Here is a 20,987-nt window from a genome sequence, read left to right on the forward strand (position 1 = left end):
AAGATATTGTCCTCCAGGAGAAAACATTAATTATTCTGAGCAGAACATAAGAATCTATTGCCCAGAAAATCTGAAAGATTTAAGCTCACCCAAACACTAGGAGTTCATGGGTTTAAAAAAAAGACAGTGCAATCCACTGTCAGTAAAACAGACACAATCACTTACAGTCAAATTAAAGGTTAAAATCTCAGGACAGATTCTCAAGTAAAACATTTATTGCTTGAAAACAGAGTTTCTAAAGCTACCCTGGATCTGCATAGTTTTTCCAGCTTTTTTCCAGAGGCTTCTGTTCCTTGCCTTGGTCCCATAACTTTCCAGGGCTTGAATTTAAAACAATGGTTTTCCTTTCTAGAGAGAAGAATGGCTGAATTCTCCTTCGGCCTTGGTCTAGATGCAAGTGGGTATTAATTCTTCTTTTTGAAATAAAAGATATTGATTCTGCCTTGGTGTCTTGTGAATAACAGAATAACCCAAGGGCTCTACACTGATCTCCAAAGTGTGCTCATTATTCACTGCTTAGTTCTGCATTATAGTTCAACTGGATAGAATTGAATTATCGCAGTTCTGTAAATTTATCCATCCATACCTTCTTTCCAAGGGTGAAATTCAGCAAGTTCTGACAGGTTCTGGAGAAACGGTAGCGGAAATTTTGACTGGTTTGGACAACCGGCAAATACCACTTCTGGCTGGCCCCATAGTGAGGTGGGAATGGAGATTTTGCAATATCCTTCCCCCAGGAGTGGGGAGGAAATGGGGATTTTGCAGTATCCTTCCCCTACCACGCCCACCAAGTCATGCCCATAGAACCGGTAGTAAAAATTGTGAATTTCACCACTGCTTCTTTCTTGGAAGTTGAACCCAGAAGCTTCAAGATTCTGCGTTATGAGCTCCTCAGAGTTGGTGATGACTGGAATACAACCCCAATAAAGTAAATAAAGATTCCACCTTTTCAGCCACATTCTGCAAAGCTTTCTCCCTTCTTTACATCTATTAGCTGCTATGTCAATGAAATATTTTTAAACTGAGTTGACCTGAAAAGCGCGAGAGAACTCTTGTCCTTGCCTCTAGCTCAAGTGCCAGTATGTTTTAGCCAGTAAGAGGGTGGTGTCCACTGCATTTTAAAAGCAAACACATTTAGTACCTGTAACAAGCAATGTGGCAGCCTATTGGGAAATGGGCAGAGGTATCCTATGTTTTCCTTCTGTTTTCTGAAGTTGTCATTGGGATGACTGCTGTTGGGTTCTCCTTTCCTCAAATAAAGAGAAAATATAGAAGAGGTCTTCCTGAATCCTTTATTAAGAGCAAAATTATAGATTTGCTAAACTGAGCAGCAGCATATGGGTTCAGGGAAGCTGAGGACTCAGAGCTTTCCATCAATAGCTTTCCATCAATATGAGGCTCCCCTTCTCTTAATATGAAAACCACCTCTACTATACTCAGTAAAGCAACAACATCATCCTGAAAATGTAAATCTTCCTGTCATATTAAGAACACTGATGGTTTTCCTTTCCCAGAAACTTTGCATTCTGATTCTTTGAATTCAGCACCACAGATTCAGTGTATCTGCTACAGATGGCTATGCTCACCAAACATAAAGAGGGCCACAACCCAGGACTGTGTCCTGAGGATGGGGGAATGACAGGAGGAAACTGCTTGCCTCCAAAGATGATTATATTCCCAGTGCCTTGGATGGTCCTGGCAGAAGTACCTGTTTCAATACTGTTTCCAGGGAGCTATCGGACTGCATCTCTTGGGGAAGGGATGCAATTGAAACAATATGCTCATACAGATCCACACTCAATCATAGTCAGAAGATGGAGCCCATCAAATGTTCTGTGTCAAATTTGATCTTTTCAGTTAAGGAAAATTCTGTTATTCTAAAACCATTAGATGCTCTCATGCCTCCAATGTGTTACTACTGTTAGGAAGTTATGCTATTTCCCCCCCATTTTGTTGTGACTGAAGCGCTTGGAAATATGTGAAAACACTTGAAAAGGAAAAATGGCCCTTTTCAGCATGTTAGGTCTAATGAAATTATAAATCAGCAGAGTTCTTCTGGATAACTCAGTATAGATGGATATATCCCCAACGCTTCCTGCTTATCTCTCCACACAAGAGCAATCTGCTTTACATTTATGCTTTCAAGAGAGAGGTTTACATGTTTATTTTCTCTCTCGAAAATACCACTGCAGAGTGCATTTGGAAGAGACATACAGAGAAACTTTTCCCACAAATGGAATACAAGAAGGGAAAAAAGAAAACTGAAGCAGAGCTATTTTTCTTCATGTGTAAATTTTTGACATAGCGGTATATGTTTATTGCATGATAGAACAATGAACTTTGTAAATCTTCATATGCATTCTGGAACAAGCCTAGACATCTATTGCTTCAATAAGAACCATTTTAGAGTTCTCCCCCCACCCCCCACCCCTTTGAAGACTATAGAGATAATGCTCAGCACTTCAGAAATTAATTTTAGCTATGTGGCATTGACATTCATGCTCACTTTACTATGTTTTCCTACAAAAAGCAAATTTTTGGATCTAGCAAGGTCAAATCATGTTGCATATCAATGATATATTGAGCATGAGGTTGCTGTTGTGGGGAAATAAGATGAAGAAGGAATATTAGGTACATTTGCCATCTTCAGTTATTTATAAAGTAATAATTATGGGATAAAAATCTAATAAATATTTTTACAGAAAACTATATTTGTTCTTTGTGTCAGGTACAAGTTTCATTTTCCTATGAAACCTACATAACATCTGGACCAAGTAGGGGAAGATAATTGCAAACAAGAAATAAAATTACAATACTGCTTGTTTTGGGGTATATTTCACCCAAGGAGGTTTTGCCTCCTTTTTGAGTGACACATTAAGCAAAAGGCTAACAAAAGAGAGACGTTTAAGAAAACACTGAAAGTTTTTAAAGATCACTAATAATACCACATGGTAATTATGCTACAAAGTGTTACATTAATCAGCAAGTAAAGGCTATCAGGTGTTTGAGGTAAGGTGGCTCAAAAACCATTGGAATTCTACTTTATTGTTTAAAATGTAATACAAATTTGAAAGCTGGAGTCTCTCTCATCTCCCAACCCCCCCACCCACCCAACTAGCAAAGAGAATCAAAGCAATCTTCTTTCTCATTCACTTTCTTTTAGTGCTAAGACAATGTTTACATAATCTGTCTTCCTTTTTTCAGGTAGTCTAAATACTGGTCTTAAAATGAAGACATTCTACATTCTACAGCACTTTAAGTTGTTTCTGTGACTACAAATATCAGGTCTGAAATACAGGGCTTTACCAAATGGCAAGTTGATTCATCATTCTAAAATTTAAAGGGGTAAAAAGGATAAAAACATTTAAATTCATTCAAGGCTTTCCTCAATGAATCAAAGCCAAGATTAATGAATCTAGTCTTTGGATAAAAATCAAACCTGTGAGCAAGTGATGAGAAAGGACACCCGGGAAGAGGGAATATAGAATTTTTATTTCCTTTACCTACTGTACAGAGAATTCAAATCCAGCTTTAAAAGTAGCTGCATACAGGGAGGCCTCTGGCAAGTACTTCTTCCAGAGCAGAGCTCCTTCAGCTAGAAAGCAGAGGGTTAAGTGCCCATGATATCCTGCAGCTGCAGCAGCCAAATTAGTCATTTGCTGCCTTAATGGAAACCAATTACTGGTTTTGATTTTCACTTCCTTCAAATAAAGCAGCCCAGGTCTCCCTGGAAATTACATCCCAGGCCCTGCTGCTACTGCCCCTGCAATTACTCTGCCGACATGCCTGGTCAACCTGCTTAAACTGTGCAGGGGGCAAAGGGCAATTCAATGGCATGCAATCTCTCTTTCAGTCTCTGATGAACCTTCAGAGCAAGAATAGCTTTCTGGCCGGCCAGAAGAATGCCATAAATATTGCGAGGTTCTGCCTATTTTTTTTATCTTAGTTACCAGATGTTGTTTATTGCACTTGAACGTCCAATTTTCTGACAACATGCTGCAGTTTATTAATAGATCAGCCATAGGAAAATGTGAAATGAAGAAAGTCCAGGGAATTACTGATAACAATAAATGTTAAAAGAAAACCACAAGAAAGATAGTTTGCGATGGAAGAAAAATAATGAAGTGTTGAAGCATAGAGATGTGCTATGAAGTTGATTCTAACATAAAATAATGGCTATAGCAGATTTTATCTGGTTTTGAAAATGTATTTTTCTCAGAGAAACTACCCATTTGTCTTTCTCACTTTCATGAAATGTGCACACATATTTTCTACCTAGAGAATAACTTTACAGCTAAAATCCGTTACACAACAGGAAGGCAGTGACTTCTAAACGAACGCAAGCCACCAATAAAAGTAAGATGCAATATAGTACAGCAATAGCAGTGCACTTAGTCTTAAATAACACTCCATAATGTTTTACAGCCCTCTCTGAGCGGTTTACAGAGTCAGCCTATTGTCCCCAACAATCTGGTTCCTCATTTTACTGACCTTGGAAGGATGGAAGGCTGAGTCAACTCTGAGTTAATCAGGCTCGAACTCCTGGCTGTGGACAGAGTTAGCCTGCAATAAGGTAAAAGTAAAGGCTCCCCTCGTACATATGTGCTAGTCGTTCCTGACTCCAGGGGACTGTGCTCATCTCCATTTCAAAGCTGAAGAGCCAGCACTGTCTGTGGGCATGTGGCCGGCATGACTAAATGCCAAAGGCACACGGAACGCTGTTACTTTCCCACCAATGGTGGTTCCTATTTTTCTACTTGCATTTTTACATGCTTTTGTACTGCTAGGTTGGCAGAAGCTGGGACAAGTAATGGGAGCTCACTCCATTATGTAGCACTAGGGATTCGAACCACTGAACTGCTGACCTTTCTGATCAACAAGCTCAGTGTCTGAGCCACTGGGTCCCTGCAATACTGCATCCTAATCCCTGAGTCACCATGGCTCATAATATCCAAGAAAGGAAGAAACAACATCTTGAATATTGGGGACCCACCCACTCCTAGCTGTTTGCTCAAGAGCAGAGGAGGAATATAGGGAGCTACTATACAATGAGTCAGATTCAGGGCTACAGGCAAAGTAGCAGTGGTAGAGCATGTGTCACTCATGGAAGAAGTTCCATCTTCAATCCTTGCCCTCTCCAGATAAGCTGAACCTAATGAAACCTTGGTGAGTATTCACAGACAACACTGGTGACACTGGGCCACATGAACCAATAGCCTGACTCTGACTCAGCATTAGGCCATTTCTGATATTCACAGCACTGAAAAGAATTTATTATTTACTACAACTTGAAAAAAGAATGTAGGCATTAGAGCACTGTTTTTTAATCAAATGAATAGAAGGCAACAGGACAACTCCCTAGATTGTGGGACAAGTTGGTTTCATCCAGCATAGCAGAGGAAAACTTCTATATCAGGGGTGTCCAAACTTGGGAACTTTAAGACTTGTGGACTTCAACTCCCAGAATTCCCCAGCCAGGAATTCTGGGAGTTGAAGTCCACAAGTCTTAAAGTTCCCAAGTTTGGACACCCCTGTTCTATATGACCATACTAGAGTACAGATGGCAGCTATTAACCCACACCTAATTACTTCTATTGTTCTGCTTTTGGGAATTTGCCAGTGACAAAAGAAGCCATTGCTAGGATTATGAAGTCATATATATTAGTCTTATCATTGTACTTATACACCAAAATCCAGATAGCATTAAAAGTCCCAAGGGTGATTTTTCAAGAGGCAACTGGACTTTCTGGTTTTACTTTGAAGATGTTTCACTTCCCATCCAAGAAGCTTCTTCAGCTCTGAAACATACAGAAGGGACCAAAACACCCGTATTTGTTGTTGTTTTGTAAATGTATCCCATTCAGTGAAACAATACATGTGCAATCTTGGTTGTCTCCTCTTTTAATAATTGCAAAACCATGCCTCTGTTTTTTTTTAATAAAGACCAGATTCAAGAGCTACTAAACCGAAAATTTTTAGAGGCAGCTTGAAAAGAGAAGCAGAAGAGTTGCTTAACTAAAACTACAACCTCCTTTCTTTTTGCAAGGCTGCTTTCCTTCTCCCTCTTTGCAATTGCAACCACTGGTGCAAGTTGCTGAGTTCTTGTGTGTCTGTTGGTTAGTCAATCTTAGAAGAACTGTGCAGGGATTTTTCTGCCTCCGCCTGGCATAACAAAGAACCTACATGCCATTCAAAAAAAAAAAAGTCTTCATTACTGGTTCTCCTCTCTCCTCCCTTTCTAACGCCACTCCCTTTTAACACGAGCCAATAAGATTGCTCCTAAGCCCACTAGGCTTTCCCTGTCAGTATTCACGGGCTGCTTGTAAATAGCAGAAGGAGGGAAGTGTTTGCACACGTAGAGCTTGGCTGAAAGCTTCAAGTAGCAGGAAGGAGTGATGCTGCTCAATATAAACCAGAGAATATTAAACGGGGTAAGAGCTGCTTTTTTGGCATTTTCATTTGGGATTGCAGAAGGGAAGGGAAAGGCTTCTACCTGAATCTCATTAATGATGGAGCTATGCAGGAGTTGCCTAACCAGAGGATGCGGATTCACTAATGGAAACTTTGACTCCAAGGACAGTAGGCAGAAATGACTTTTCTGGGCAATAAAGTTATCAAAATTGCCATTTCAAATGGATGTTAAGATAAGTTATCTGAGGAAGAAACAGCTTGGAGGCACATCCTTAAACCTTCTCAAAGATCCTAAAGTAGAATTCAAAGAGATTTGGCTCAAGGGCATATTTATTTTTACTTTTACAGAAGCACTGTGCCACTGAAATTATTTGGGGCAAACACTGAACACAGAGGCTTGCTAAACTGGTACCGAGCCTTAACATGGCATGCTGAACAAAATAGTTGCATGACTTTGTCACCTGGATGTTGTTGTTTTTTTCCTGCAATGTACACAAACAGTTTTAGAAGACGTTTTAAGTCTCTAAAAGGAGCCCATCCGATTTCAGCAATCCTTTCAACTGTCAGCTATTCACATTACAACCGTTCCATGAAAGACCATGCTCGGCGTGAATTTTATTTTCGCGGTCTGGACTGATCTTGGTGGCAGAAGAGAGTGAATTCCATCATTTCACAATGAGCCTGCTGACATTAACTCTATTTATCCTGTGGAAGCTGCTGGTACTGTTTGGTCTGGGTGTTCAAGTTAGCATCTTAAGCAATGCTTCCACTTTCACAAGATGCCCTGAAGTCTGCATCTGTACCGCTGACCTCCTGAGCTGTACCAGGAAAAACCTTCGGCATGTCCCTGTCACATTGCCTTCTACAGCTATCACCTTGGATCTCAGCCACAATGCTATTGCTCATCTTCGTGATTATTGCCTGACCACTTTACCACATCTCGAAACCTTTAGGATTAGCCACAACAAAATCAAAAACATCACTCAACGTGTGTTTCGCAATGCTACCTACCTTCTGTATCTGGATATGTCCTCCAACCATCTGCAAACTGTGGAAAAATACTACTTTGAAGACCTTGTGAACTTGAAAGAGCTTCTCCTTTACAATAACAAGATAGTGCAAGTAGATGAAAAGGCTTTCATGACATTAATCAATTTGCAAAAGATCTACCTAAGTTGGAATAGGCTAACAAAATTTCCATTTGAGTGTATTCAAAAACTTGAACATCCTTATCTAAGGACGCTTGATCTTTCTGCCAACAACCTAAGCAGCATTCCTATTCAAGTCATAGCAACTTTGCCTACGTACATTAAAAATGGCTTATATTTTCACAACAACCCTGTGAATTGTGACTGTTCTCTCCAGGAGATGCTCCAGGAATGGAAACATCGCGGTTACAGTTCTGTGCGGGATTTCATAGAGGAGCATACTTGTAAAGCCTACCCCAATATGCTCTCCTTAATTAAGACCTTCAATTACAATAAATATTTTGACATTTGTTCTTGGAACCAAAGGAAATTTGACATTCCAGAAGTGCTGTGCAGAGTGGGAGAATCCTTGGTAATAGACTGTAACACAAGCCTCCATGAAGACAATACCACCACTTACAGGTGGATCTCCCCACGCCATGAATTATTCATGTATCCCGAGCACAGCGATCAGACACATCAACCTTTAAAAAATGGAAGCTTAAAGATCATAAATGCCAACCGGTCGTACTCAGGTGTTTATGAGTGCATAGCAATTAGTGATCTCCAAAAGATCAATGAAACATATGAGGTTAATGTGACAGTCCACTACTCCAAATTAGTGGAATCTTTCAGTACTAGCCTCACAACCCTCCTAGGGTGCATTGTAAGCTTGGTATTAGTCCTGATGTACCTCTACCTTACACCATGTTGTTGCTCTAAGTGCTGCAGGAAGCCTACAAGTCCCCCTCAAGACTGCAGTGCCCAGTCCTCTATTCTTAGTACGACTCCATCGGTCACAGATGTAACAAATCGCAAGACCAGTGCAAACAAGCATGTTGTTTTTCTAGAGCCTATCAAGGAGAATCAGAATGGCAAGGTCAAGCTGGCTGTCACTGAAGACTTTGATGTGAACCCCCCCAAGCTCCTGAGACTTAAACTGAACTCAGAATCAATCGGTACAGCTTTTTCTAATCCCGTCATGTCACCAGCAGATGCATAGCAAACCAATTGCAGAAAGCCTTTCTTAGTAGATAGTTGCGATGGAAAAAACAAACAAACAAACCCTGTTTCCATCCTGGGAAGAAGAGAGAAGACAAGACAGATTCATGAAGGATTTCCTCACCACAATCTATAGAGGATTTTTAAAAAAATGTTCCTTGGATGGAGGAGGAGGAATCTTACATCTTATGTTATCTATCTCCCCCCATTAATTCCTGTCCAATTGCTCCAGTTCTCTTAGGCATGGAAATGAAAAGCAACTCCTTCTGAGCAAAGAAAGGTGTAATTGTTCTCTGCACATCCCAAATGATTGCCGCATGCTTCGTTCTCAAGATAATAGAATGTTCTAGAAGGTTATCTTCTCCCCTTAGAAAACTGCTGTGGAATATAAACTTGTGTTGTGGCTTTGACTTTTAGAGAACAAAGTTTTTACTATATAACAAGGCTGTTTTCATCTTTGCAGAAGACCCAAGTGCCTCATATAGCCCATTGAGACCCTTTCTTACTTGCTCCGAAATTGCTCTAACTAGCCACTGCTTCAAACATTGAACATTTGTCAACAGAGATATCCGAATCCACTCTTTCTACCATCTGCACTGCTTAAAAGAAGTTAGCATAAAAACAAACTGAAGCAATGTTCCCTTTAGAAAGGAAACAAGCACTGTCCCAGATGACCATACTTGGATATGTGCAGTTAGCCCAGTAAGTAAAATTGATTGTATGCCTAGACTACTTTAATAAATAGCTTTATTTCACTGGAACTAAATATGCTGGTTGAGATGTTCTATGTTCTAAATGTCTGTTTTAATTGCAAATCTCTTTTCAAGTTGCATTCCCTAATGCAACCAGGCATTGACAAACAGATCGGATGTATGTTTTTTTATCATTTCAGTGGCAAACAAAAATCCATGCCTGAAAATAATATTTAATTTACCCTTAAAGGACAAGCCTTCTCCTTGGAATTAGAGATGCAAAACAATTATAGCCAGTCAAAGTTTAAAAGGACACTATTTTAGAGAAAGTGCTGGTGTTATTTTCTTTTGCGTACTGTGAGATTACGATTGACACAAATACTACTCCTGATTGCCCACATTTTAATATGAGGTAAGGAATAGATATCTAGCACTGCCACTCAAAGATAGAATGTCCTTTTCATTCATCTGTTGCCATCAAACAGTCATAAAAGATGCATTTGATTTTAGAATAATACCTAAGACCCATCTGTACCACGCTCAAGCTTATCATGTAATGCAAGACTTAGATGAACAAACTTTTTCCAGCTTCTTTCTCCTTCAGAACGGCACATTTGCTTGAGAAAGTACTATTTTGGTAGTATTTATAATCCATAATAAGAAAAACTATGGCAGACTCTTAAATTGCATTTAAATGAAACTGTCTATTTTTAAAAAATAAACATTTACATTTGAAAATATCTTCATATTGTTATATTGTGGGACAGAGCTGGCTTTATATTTTCTGGTCATCTGATAAAATAAAACTCCCTGCACAATAAATGAACACACACACACACACACACACACACACACACACACACACAGAGTGAATTCTTCTAAAGTCAGTATAAATTTAAAGGTATCTTCCAACCAGCAACTTGTTTATTTCTAGAGCGTTATTAGAAAAATCAGGAGGGGGGAGCTAATGCCTTAAATCCCTATTCTGAAAGTGGTCAGCTACCATTTTTGTTGATTAGACATTACTTCCAAATTTGAATCAGCTGTTATTTTTCAGAGGAACAAAGCTAAAGCTCAGTTTTCGTTTCTAATTCCTCCCTTATGATATTGTATATTTTATAATTTGTTTTGTATTTTAAAGCGTTTAAATTGTTAATGTTTAGTCATCAAAATCCTTAATTATGTTTTTTCTATCTTTTTCTTAAAAAAAAAACCAGTAGCGAATCTTATGTATATTCCTGGCTACAGAACTCTGCATGAATAACAATTTATGCCTGGGAAGTACCTGAACTTGGACTGTCTTGAATCTCTAGAGGAAAGCCTTTTCAATGCTGTGGTTTCTAAGGACACTCTATATCTGACCCTTCTTCAAGAATCAAGATTGAAATACACAGAGAATCACCATCAAAACTGCTTTCAGTCAACACCAGGCCCTATGCATGGGTTTCTGCAGGGAAAGCCAGAGAGGGGCAAATGATAACATATGTGAGGGGTCCTCTCTGAGCTGAGTTGGGTTTTTTTTTGCAGATGCTTCATTACCCAAACTAGGTAACATCATCAGTGTTAATAAGGAATGGGTTAGTTTATATTTATAGTGGCTCTCCCTGTCAGGGTTGTTGGGAGTGGTCTTAGTGGTTCTTTGGTTGGTCTGTTTGCTTGTTTGGCAGTTCCTTGATTTGGGCATTGTTTACTTATTAGTCTTGGAGTTAATCTACACTCCTCTGGATGTTGATTGCTGGTAGGAAGGAATTGTGGTCTTTTTCTTCCCTTTTTGGCTTGTTCACTCTTTCTTTTGGCCAATATAAAGATATATGTTTATATCTATGTGACTATTCATGGCTAATCTGTCAGAGTGCACAGCTTCCAGAAATTCTGTACCATTTTTGGACTCGGCTTGGTTTAGGATAGCCAGTTTTCCAGTTGAAACTATGGTTAAGTCTGTCCATGTGTTGTGAAATTAAATAGTTTTCAATGTGTCTTCTGAGGATGATACCTAGTTTGTATAATGAAATGTCTGAAAGAAAACAACTAAGCTCAGAAGGACCCTCATTTTAGCCCTGACGTACAAATATCCTCCTTTATTGATAACATACGTATTATCATTTTTGATGGCACAATTTGTTGTCAGGCATCCTGATGCAAATGTATAATTGCAGCATTTGTGTGATTACATCATTACACAGGTGTCAAATTTTGGCATCACAATTTGCTATGTACATTGCTGGCATTACTAATTATATGTATGTGTGTGTGTGTGTGTGTGTGTGTGTGTGTGTGTGTATGTATGTATGTATGTATGTATGTATGTATGTATGTATTTGTGTTACAACCCTTGGTATGCCCAAATATGGTATGCCCAATACAGAGAATTATCAAGGTCTTTCTGAATTAGAATAGCCAATGTCTGTGGTTGTGTGTATTAAAGGATCCTTCTACAAGGGTACCCAAAACAAGACAACAGGTTGTAAAATTCAGTTTGTTTATATTTTATTTGGTGTACTTATGCCTATAGTGCATTGTGGAATTTGGAGCTGAAATAAATTTCTTAAAATGTTCCTCCTTTATATATGAAAAACCGGAACGTGTTTGCTGAACGTTCAAAAATCAGGAAACATAGGTGATCTAAAGTACAGAATTTCTATTGCATTTCCAAATATTTATTATTTTACAGGCCATGAGTCATTGCCAAATTATTCAAAATAAAATAATTTGTTTCCAAAACTTAAAAAATGATTTTCAGAATTTATTTTGAGGATAAAGTACACATTGCTTCAGTAAAATGCATGCCATTCTGATTATAAAACAGAAATAAGTCTCCAAAAACATGTAATCGGGGAAGAGGTGATATATCGAACATTTGTTTAGTTTCCTTCCATGTATATAATCCTATAATGGAAAGGGGGAACCTCTCAGCTTTAGGTCTTGCTATTGGGCCTCAGCCAGCTAATCACAACAGAATATATTTTATTCAATTCTTAACTCTCCAAATAACTTTACTTTCACACTTACACTTAATTCTCACAATTGATATGTCACAGTGTTGCTGTCAGTTATTTCACTGTTTCCTAATTGATGGAATTTATTTATGAGATGGCTAATTGAATTTTAATACCCATGGGGTGCTATGGCAAGAAAATAATTATACTATTGAAGTTTATCCTTAGAATTCATGGACTATATTCAAGTCAAAGATGCATTCCCTGGAAAAGAGAGTTTGGCAGCACAAATTTTAGTGGGCTAGCTAGGGATTGTTGTTGTATTCCTGGCATGGAAAATAAAAACTGCAAAGAGTTATTACTTATCTTTTGAAAATGACTACTGAGTTGCAACTTAAAAAAATAAAGTAATACTCTCCTCAGGACTTGCAAAGATCTTACATTATTTTAAAATATTTTTCACAAAAGATCTTGTGAAAAAGAAATAACTTAAAAATATATATATAGCAGCTGAGATACTTGGACAGTCAGCAATACAGCCACAAAATGGGGGCCTTAACACATTGATCAGTCCCTCATTATGCTGATAGACAGTTTGTAAGGAGAAAGCAAATACATACTTGCAATCCAAGACTGTACATTTGGGGTCACTTTGTTTTTCCCAGACTGAAAAGTAATATTTTTGCTACCTCCCATGTTCAAGAAATCCATAATTCTCTATGGTTATAAATTCCAGGGTTTGGGTATATAATTCAAAGTACATTAAACTATACTGATGCTGTAACAAAATGATGGATTTGTAACAACAAAAATGGGACAAGGCTATTTCATATTAATATCTGTCTCATCACTCATCCTACATTTAAAATGTAATTGGACAACAGCTAAATCTTTTAAAATATTATCTCAGCAGATCAAAAAACATGAAAACATCCATTTTTTCCCTGAATTAATTTTATTTTTTATTTCATTAAATACACTAATAGCCTTTAAGATTTTTAGCCGCTGATTTCTTAACACGGGACATTCCAATTATTTAACGTTTCTTGAAACTAGTTAATATTCACTTTGGTAATGCTATTTAATTGTTCATTAAAAATACTGCAGGTTTTGAATAAATCAAAATACATCCTAATGCCAACAGATGCTCAGCAGTTTTAATGATGATTAATGTATCAGAACCAAACTCTGAAATCAAGAGGTGTTTTAATAAAATATACCGCCATTTTCCTAATTTCCAAATTCCTCTTGCAAATCTTTTAAAAATGGATCGATAAACTGATGTTAAATGTTTTCCATGAATTCAAGTAAATAAATAAATAAATGAAATTGGACAACCATTTGTCTGAAATGGCATAGGCCAGGATTTCCTGATTTGAGCACGGGATTGGGCTAGAAGATCTACAAGGTCCCTTCCAGCTCTGTTCTGTTATTCTGACCTATATTTTTCAAACTGGGACTACTCAGGGTATAACTTATGTATTGTAGTTAGGTGACAAGAAGTCTCTGAAGGTCAGGGGGAAGATCTGCTACCAAGGCAACAATCAGATAAATGAGATTTGAGAGGGGGTGCAAGAAAGTGGTTTTTGAAAATGCCTCAGACAGTCCCCTCCCCAATTCTCATGAAGATAAAAAAGGGAAGTTGGTTCAGACTTGCGAGATTCTGTTAATACAGATGTTCTAACAAAAGTGCATACTTAGGCTGATATGATTTATAGGGCTAGCAATTCATCATGAGATTAAGGGCTGAAATTACACCATGTCCCAATATCTTCCAAATGAGCTTTGCCAATTTTGATGTAGGAAATACATAAAACTACAGCTAAAAATGGAGCTAAGTCCCTGCCATGATGTCAAAGAGGTCACACAATAACATTCTAATTGTGTTTATAGTGATATTTTAAAACTCATGACATTCATTTCATAGACAAATTGAAGTAAAAATTTGTATCCAGCGATAAAACTGGAGGTCAAGAAAACTAAAAACTCAATTATCACATGACAGTTGTTATTTGGATAAAGAAAACTAGAGGCTGTTCTGCTCATTAAAAAAATCTTAGTATCAATTCTTCTTAAATTCTTAAGGTATTAGCATATATACATTTTTACAACATCTTTTCCTATACATTCAGGATTTTAACTATTTCTATTTATCTGGAACTTTAAAAAGGTGACATATTTACATCCACTTGAAAGCCTCCTTTAAATAACTATTCTCAGATATTTCAAAGAATACAAACAATTTAAAAACCCTACTACTATACTTCTGGGGAAGCAATGGCAATGGAGCCAACAACTGAGGTGGTGAATGGACTGGTTTTTCAGAATTTCTCTCTGGACAAGGAGAGGACATGGATAACCATGTCCCACAGATTTAATGCTCTGGAAGCTGAGGGATCCCCATCTTTGCCCAAGCTGCAGTACAGTGCCTTCAAAAGGATACTGGGTTCATTGGAAGTTGCTGTTTCTCTATTAAGAAACTTCAGAACGACAAATTTCATACACCAGGTGAGTCTCCTTTAGTCCTTGTTAAAGAAATTTTATGCAGGTTTAAGGACTATTTTGGACTAAACACAAAGGGTGATTGTGGCAAGTGGCAAGATGGATTTAAAATAAGATTTTGAAATTAATTACAAGAATCTTTCCTGTGGGAAAATATTGTTTCAAATTTTATTTTTAGTTTTTCCCATGGGAAAATTCTGATGACCAGGAAAAAACACAGAGGATTTAAGATCAAGACTATAAAAGCAAAGGAACATAAAGTTGGTTTATTTAATCAAGATTAAAACATATGTTGTTATTTCGGGTATCTCTTATGGATGATGAAGCTTTAAAGATTTGTTTATAGACAAAAGACAAAATAGGGAAAGAAGAGATCTTTTGTTTTATTTTTAGACAAAGTAATATTTACTACATTAAAAGTAAAATTCTAGTTATTTTATTAAGGTTAAACTATATATGTTGTTATTCTGGTAACTCTTAATGGACTTTTGCTGATTAGGATTACATAATGAAATTTTTAAAATTGGGTTATAGATAAAGAGATAATATATGGAAAAAAAACTTTTGCTGCATTATCAAAGAAGGTGATAAATTACTGAAATTGTACTAGTCATGATGAAGGGGGATGACATCTCTATTTTTACTTTTTCTACTATATATACTGCTATATATCTACTCTATATCTTCTACTTCATTCTTTTTTCTTTTTACTCTCATATTTTTCTCAGTTTCTATTAGTTTTTTTTATCTTTGCAACTGTAAACTTTAATAAAATTATTATTAAAAAATGTTCCAACTACTATGAGTGTCTACAGAAACATTATTGAATAACCTTTTGCACGATAACATTACTTTTGATAAAATTAATATGTCACTCGACAGTGAGATAGGCAGGCTATAACTTTATTAAAATAATAAATGAATAAATATCAATGACATCAGCATATAAAAACAGCCTGCATTCATCTATTCCCACAATCCCAACCGTTTTCCATTTATCTTAATAAAGCAGGCCAATGGTATCAATATCAAATTAAAAGATATAAAAGGACTCCTTGATTCCACAAGAAATGCTGATAGGTAAAAAATATTGTTCTACTTATAATAATCCTAGCAAAGGAGTTAATATTATATCTTGGCCAAATTAATTTTTTTAAAGGAAATCAATATAAAGGCAAGATGTATTTCAGAAATTTCCACTTTATCTACAGAAAATGACCTTTGAAGAAAACTATAGGGCAATGATTAGAGAAATATGTGTTAAGCCTGGAAAATGAAGACATTTAGAAAGTTAAATTGACTACCCCTTAAGTCCTGAATTTAAGAGGAATGGAAGGGAAAACATAGACTAGCTTTCAAGATTCTATTACTATATCCTATATTGCATTTTATTAGTATGTTAGTAAAGTACCAGAATCTTTCCTGCAGAGTCTTTCACCTGACTTACATCAAAGTGCTCACATCACCATATAAAAGGCATCTTCTGCAATGAAAAAACCACCAATGTGTATTTCATTTTTTCTGAATGTATATCCAGAATGTCATTTAGTAATTTAATATTATCGGATGCTTGGCAACCTTTTCTAAAAACAGATTGTTCAGAATAGATAATCAAATATATCTCCTGTCATCTATATGGTAGAACCAATGTCAATATTTTTGCATTGATATTTGCAAGATATTTGACCAATGACTTGCAATCAGCCCATGAAATCTCAATGATGTATCTTATTTAAAAAAGCTCTATATCTCAGCCCAAACATTGCCTATGAAATTTGTCCAGAGGTTCTAATTCAGTGGTAGGTTGCTAACCGGTTTACTACCAGTTTGCTCAGGCTCGCATGCATGCTTGTAGGCTCAACACTTCTGCGCATGCGCAGAAGCGTCAGAATGGGTGGAGACTCCCGCCACCACCATTAACGGTTCGGCCAAACCAGTCTGAACCAGGAGCAACCCATCTCTGTTCTGATTCATATGTAGAATCCCTATATCTCATATGAAGAGATATGCAGATCATTTGTTTTACTCTACTGTAATGCTATGGCCTAACAACTGTGGTCAAAAAACTATATCAAGACAATGAGATAAGATTTCTAAAACTAAATAATGGATACGTGCAGTGTTCGGCCAAAGACAATGTGAACTTGAGAAGAACAGCAGGCTGAGCAGTATTCATGGTGTTAGTTTCACAACTCAGTTCTCCGTCAAAATACCGTAATAGTAATAACTATATGTTAAAAATTAACCTTTTTCTCCCTACTTCTGCATATTTATTCATAAAAACATTCAGATTTAAAAATAATTTTATCTTATTATGGTTGATTCTTGCAGAATAAGTTAGGTATAGAAATGATTGGAAAGTCACCAAAGTCACAGATTAACAGAAATTTATCTGAATTTGATATGAGCTAGTTACAAATTATGGCATTAATGTAATAGGCCTTACAATTCTGATCTTTAAATTAAAAAATGCACAACTTTGGTTGGCCTGAGGCCCATTTATTTATTTAATTCAGTTTAATTTGGATAACTGTCCATCTCAACAAAGTGACCCTGGATAGCTAATGATAACTAAAAATAACAACACACATATTGCTGCTGCAATAAGCAATACATAGCCCTTACAGGCACTGATATTCTGACCCGACCCCCCCCCCATCCATGCCCAGGAATACAGCCATGTTTTCAAGACCTTATGAAAGACCAACAGAGTGGGGACAAAGCTAATCTCGGGCAGTGGGGGGTGATGGTCTATAGTCGTCACACACTTTGTCAAATTTTATACTCTAGAAGAAAGTAGGACCAAGAGCTCCTCTTCTGGAAGGCTGAGGGGGTAAGTATAACTATAGCTCAATGGTTTCTCAGTAGCCCAGCTATACTGAAGATTCTTGACAATAGGGAAAGGGTTTTTGTTGTATGTGCCTTTGAGTCAGCGTTTACTCCTGGCAAATGTGGTTTTCTTGGTCAGATTTCAGAAATTGTTTGCCATGGACTGCTTCCTAGGGCTGAGAGAGAGTGACTGCCCAAACATCACCCAGCTGGTTTTATGCCTCAGGTAGAACAAACTCATGGTCTCCTGGCTTTTTAGCTGGATGCCTTAACTCAGTGCTTTCCTAATTTTTTCTTTCATTACCCAGAACCACTTATCAGAAAGTCCTTATTTAAATGTCTTGTTATAACTGGTTAACATGTTTGTGTGTCATTACCCTCCCCCCTCCAACAACACCCCACCCCACCCCCATTTTTATCCAATGTCTTAACTGCTTTCGGTGGAAGCTCTGGAGAAAAAAGTCTTCAATTGAGAACCAATCAGTACTGAAGCCATATCTGAATTAGCCTTGCTGAATTGCTACTATATCCAGGTTGCCCAGTGCCTAATCTTAAAACTCTAAAGCATTTCTCTGGTACACACTTTGATATTGTTGGTATGTTTCTGCACTGGCTTGCTATTGACTTTTGGACTGTCCACTGATATGCTACCTCTGCCCTTTAGCCCAACTTCCTATTGCCTCTATAATACAACTCATGGGCTGTTGCTTGGCTATGCTGGGTATTTGCTGGCATCAAGCCCTCAGAAGAGGACATTCCCAAACTAAGGCCAGAGGGAAAGGAATAAGAGCACAGAATATGCAATCCCAAGGCAAAAATAAAACAACATTTCAGATTGTTTGATGCCAAAAACATTTTTAGCAATAAATCCAGGACATATGTTGGAAAAGTTACAAAATATCTAAAACTATAGGTAGTAGCCAATTGTATTTGTGATCAGGGCAATGATAGACAACCAACTAGTTTCCTGTAGCCCCTGTAATAATCTTCTGATAACTCCATTATTCTCATTAAAATACTAAGCTTCACGGTAAATATCACTATATAATGCTTTTCCTTACCACCGCCACCGTTATCATAATTTCTCATCATTTTTTTCACCCACTTACAATGCGCCTCCAATGAACAATTTAATCTAGAAAAGGAAAGTTTAAAAAAAATATGTTCATCCCTGACCTAAAATTTTCCAGCTTTCCAGTATACACCAGCTTCATTTTTTCTATAAGAGCTGGTTCGTAAGAAAAGTCGCAAGTTCCTCATGTGGCAGGGAACATAACAGCATTTCAAAATAACAAAGTATTTCAGAATAGCAGAATTGTTTGTTTTTTTAAAAAAAAAACTCTTTTCATAGCAAGTATTTAAAAACCATGTTTTATCCCATTCACTTTTCTTTTATTCTTTCCTAAAACATACATCAATGTTTCTTTTTCTTCATACAAGGTAGTCAAAAGTGCGGAGAGAGAGGGGGGATCCAAGATCATATTCCATCAACTGTTATTCCAAAACCACCCAATCTTATGAGTGAGCTAGTGTATTTTCTGAAGAGGGAACAAACACAAAGAATCTCAGTAAAGACTTGCAGTATATGTAAATCCTAGCAATGTTCCATTTCAATGCCAACGGTGGCACATCTGCTTATACAAATACATGGTATGACTAATAAATATCATTAGATAGTCAACTGTAAAGAAAGTTATAAACTGTATCAATGCTGACATTTCCTTACAAATATTAAACTCCTTCCAATGATTAATCTATTTTTTAAAATTTTTAGCCTGATGATCTTGTCCTGCTCTCAATTTCAGTGAGGCTTTTGCGCCACTGGCTTTTGCATATGGCAATTTTTAGATATAAACCAACACCATACCTCCTTGATTTTCTCTTATACATGCCTAATTCCTTTAAATGTTCCGCATGGGGCTTGGTTTCCAGATACAGTGATACCTCGGTACTTGTCATTAATTGGTTCCAGGAGGCACAATAAGTACAAAAAACGACTAGAGCCAAACAAAATTTTCTCATAAGGAATGATGTATTCATCACAAGGCAACCGATACTGACAAGTTCTAGCTTGCACGTCAAGGCCCAACAAACAAGCACTGGGACAAAATTTTTGCATCAAAATGCATCGAGTACCAAATTCAACGAGTTTCAAAGCAGTTGAGTACCGAGGTACCACTGTGCTTTTTATCCTGACAGACGTTCTCTGAACGTACTCCAGCTTATCTATGTCCCTTGGAAGCACAGAGTGCAAAACGAGATGGAGCACCACCCTACGTGCGGTGCAGCCAGCAGAGAATGCAGTGGAGCTGCTAATAGTTCTTGTAATCACAAGGCAATGATTCTGTTAATGCAGTTCAAGAGTACATTGATCTTTAGAGTCACTGCATCATGTTTGCAGATGGTAATTTATTAGTACTTCTAGATTCTTCACACACACTTTTTTTCCCCTATACAGATGCAGGCCTTAATATATCTCATAAGTGACCGTTATTCTATTGGATGCATCCCAAAATTCAAGCTTGCTAAGTCATTCTGAATACAGATATTGTCTTCCAAGGTACTTGCCCATCCCCAACTTAATATCAGTGGCAAGCCAGATAACCATCCATTTTATTTCATTCCCTAACCTATTCATACAGATGCTGAACAGCATTGGGTTGAGCACAGAGCCTCAAATTGAAATTTCTCTCTCGGACAATGCAGGTGCCTTTGAAGTGCAACTGTTTCACTAGCTGCAAGCCTAGCAGACTGCAGTACTTTGCAGCCACGTTTTTTTCATCTTCCTCACGACAGACCTTGTCAAACACTTTACTGAATTCAAGGCACTCAGCATCCACAGCAGTTCCTTGAATGCTTGGTCTATCAAGCCAGTCCCAATGCCATTAAAAGGGATAAGGTTAGCTTGAAACAATTTGTTCTCGTCAAACTCACACTGCTTCGGTAATAGCCGTATTCTTTTCCAAGTGTTTGTGTCATGTTGCTTGATAGTCTATTTTTGTACCTTACCCAACAGAGATATTAAATTACGTAGACAGTAGATTCCCAGGTATTTTGTCTTCATTTTTTAATAATGGGACTAAGTTTGCTCTTCATCAATTTGTACTTTAGGTACAAGCACTGATATGCCAAGCAGATTCAATGAAGTAGGGCGGAAAGAAATGCCCCGGTGTAATTTCCAAGCTGAGTTTCAAAATTCAGTATTATCTGAGGAAAAATTATTTCAGTTCTGAGTTGAAAGGCTTCACTAGAGTCTGCTTTGCTCTCAGCAGAAAAAACATTTATGTAAATCAATTTATTGTTGCTCATCCCCCTCAATAATTTATTAAAGAACTCCTACCCACATAAGGATTTTTTTTTAACTTCCAAGGGTTTAACAGTAGCAACAAGAAAATACAGGTAGTCTTCAACTTACAACAGTTCATTTA

General features: G+C 37.3%; 2 protein-coding genes across 4 annotated transcripts in view; one reads left to right on the plus strand and one right to left on the minus strand.

Moving 5' to 3' along the window:
- RNF123 (ring finger protein 123) overlaps positions 1-20,987 on the minus strand; it is a 96,038-nt gene that overhangs the window by 10,683 nt on the left and 64,368 nt on the right. The gene's annotated exons all lie outside the window — the stretch shown is intronic.
- On the plus strand, positions 6,317-12,022 carry AMIGO3 (adhesion molecule with Ig like domain 3). Its single transcript, XM_081934823.1, has 2 exons — positions 6,317-9,302; positions 10,510-12,022. Exon 1 carries the CDS (start codon positions 7,087-7,089, stop codon positions 8,599-8,601), a length of 1,515 nt encoding a protein of 504 aa, XP_081790949.1. The 5' UTR covers positions 6,317-7,086; the 3' UTR covers positions 8,602-9,302; positions 10,510-12,022.

This window comes from Natrix helvetica (assembly GCF_964273705.1).
Source record: "Natrix helvetica genome assembly, chromosome: 1".
Lineage (NCBI taxonomy): Eukaryota > Metazoa > Chordata > Lepidosauria > Squamata > Natricidae > Natrix > Natrix helvetica.

Excerpts from the sequence above, each read along its gene's own strand:
- AMIGO3 (XM_081934823.1), top strand. The coding sequence starts at position 7,087 with ATGAGCCTGCTGACATTAACTCTATTTATCCTGTGGAAGCTGCTGGTA.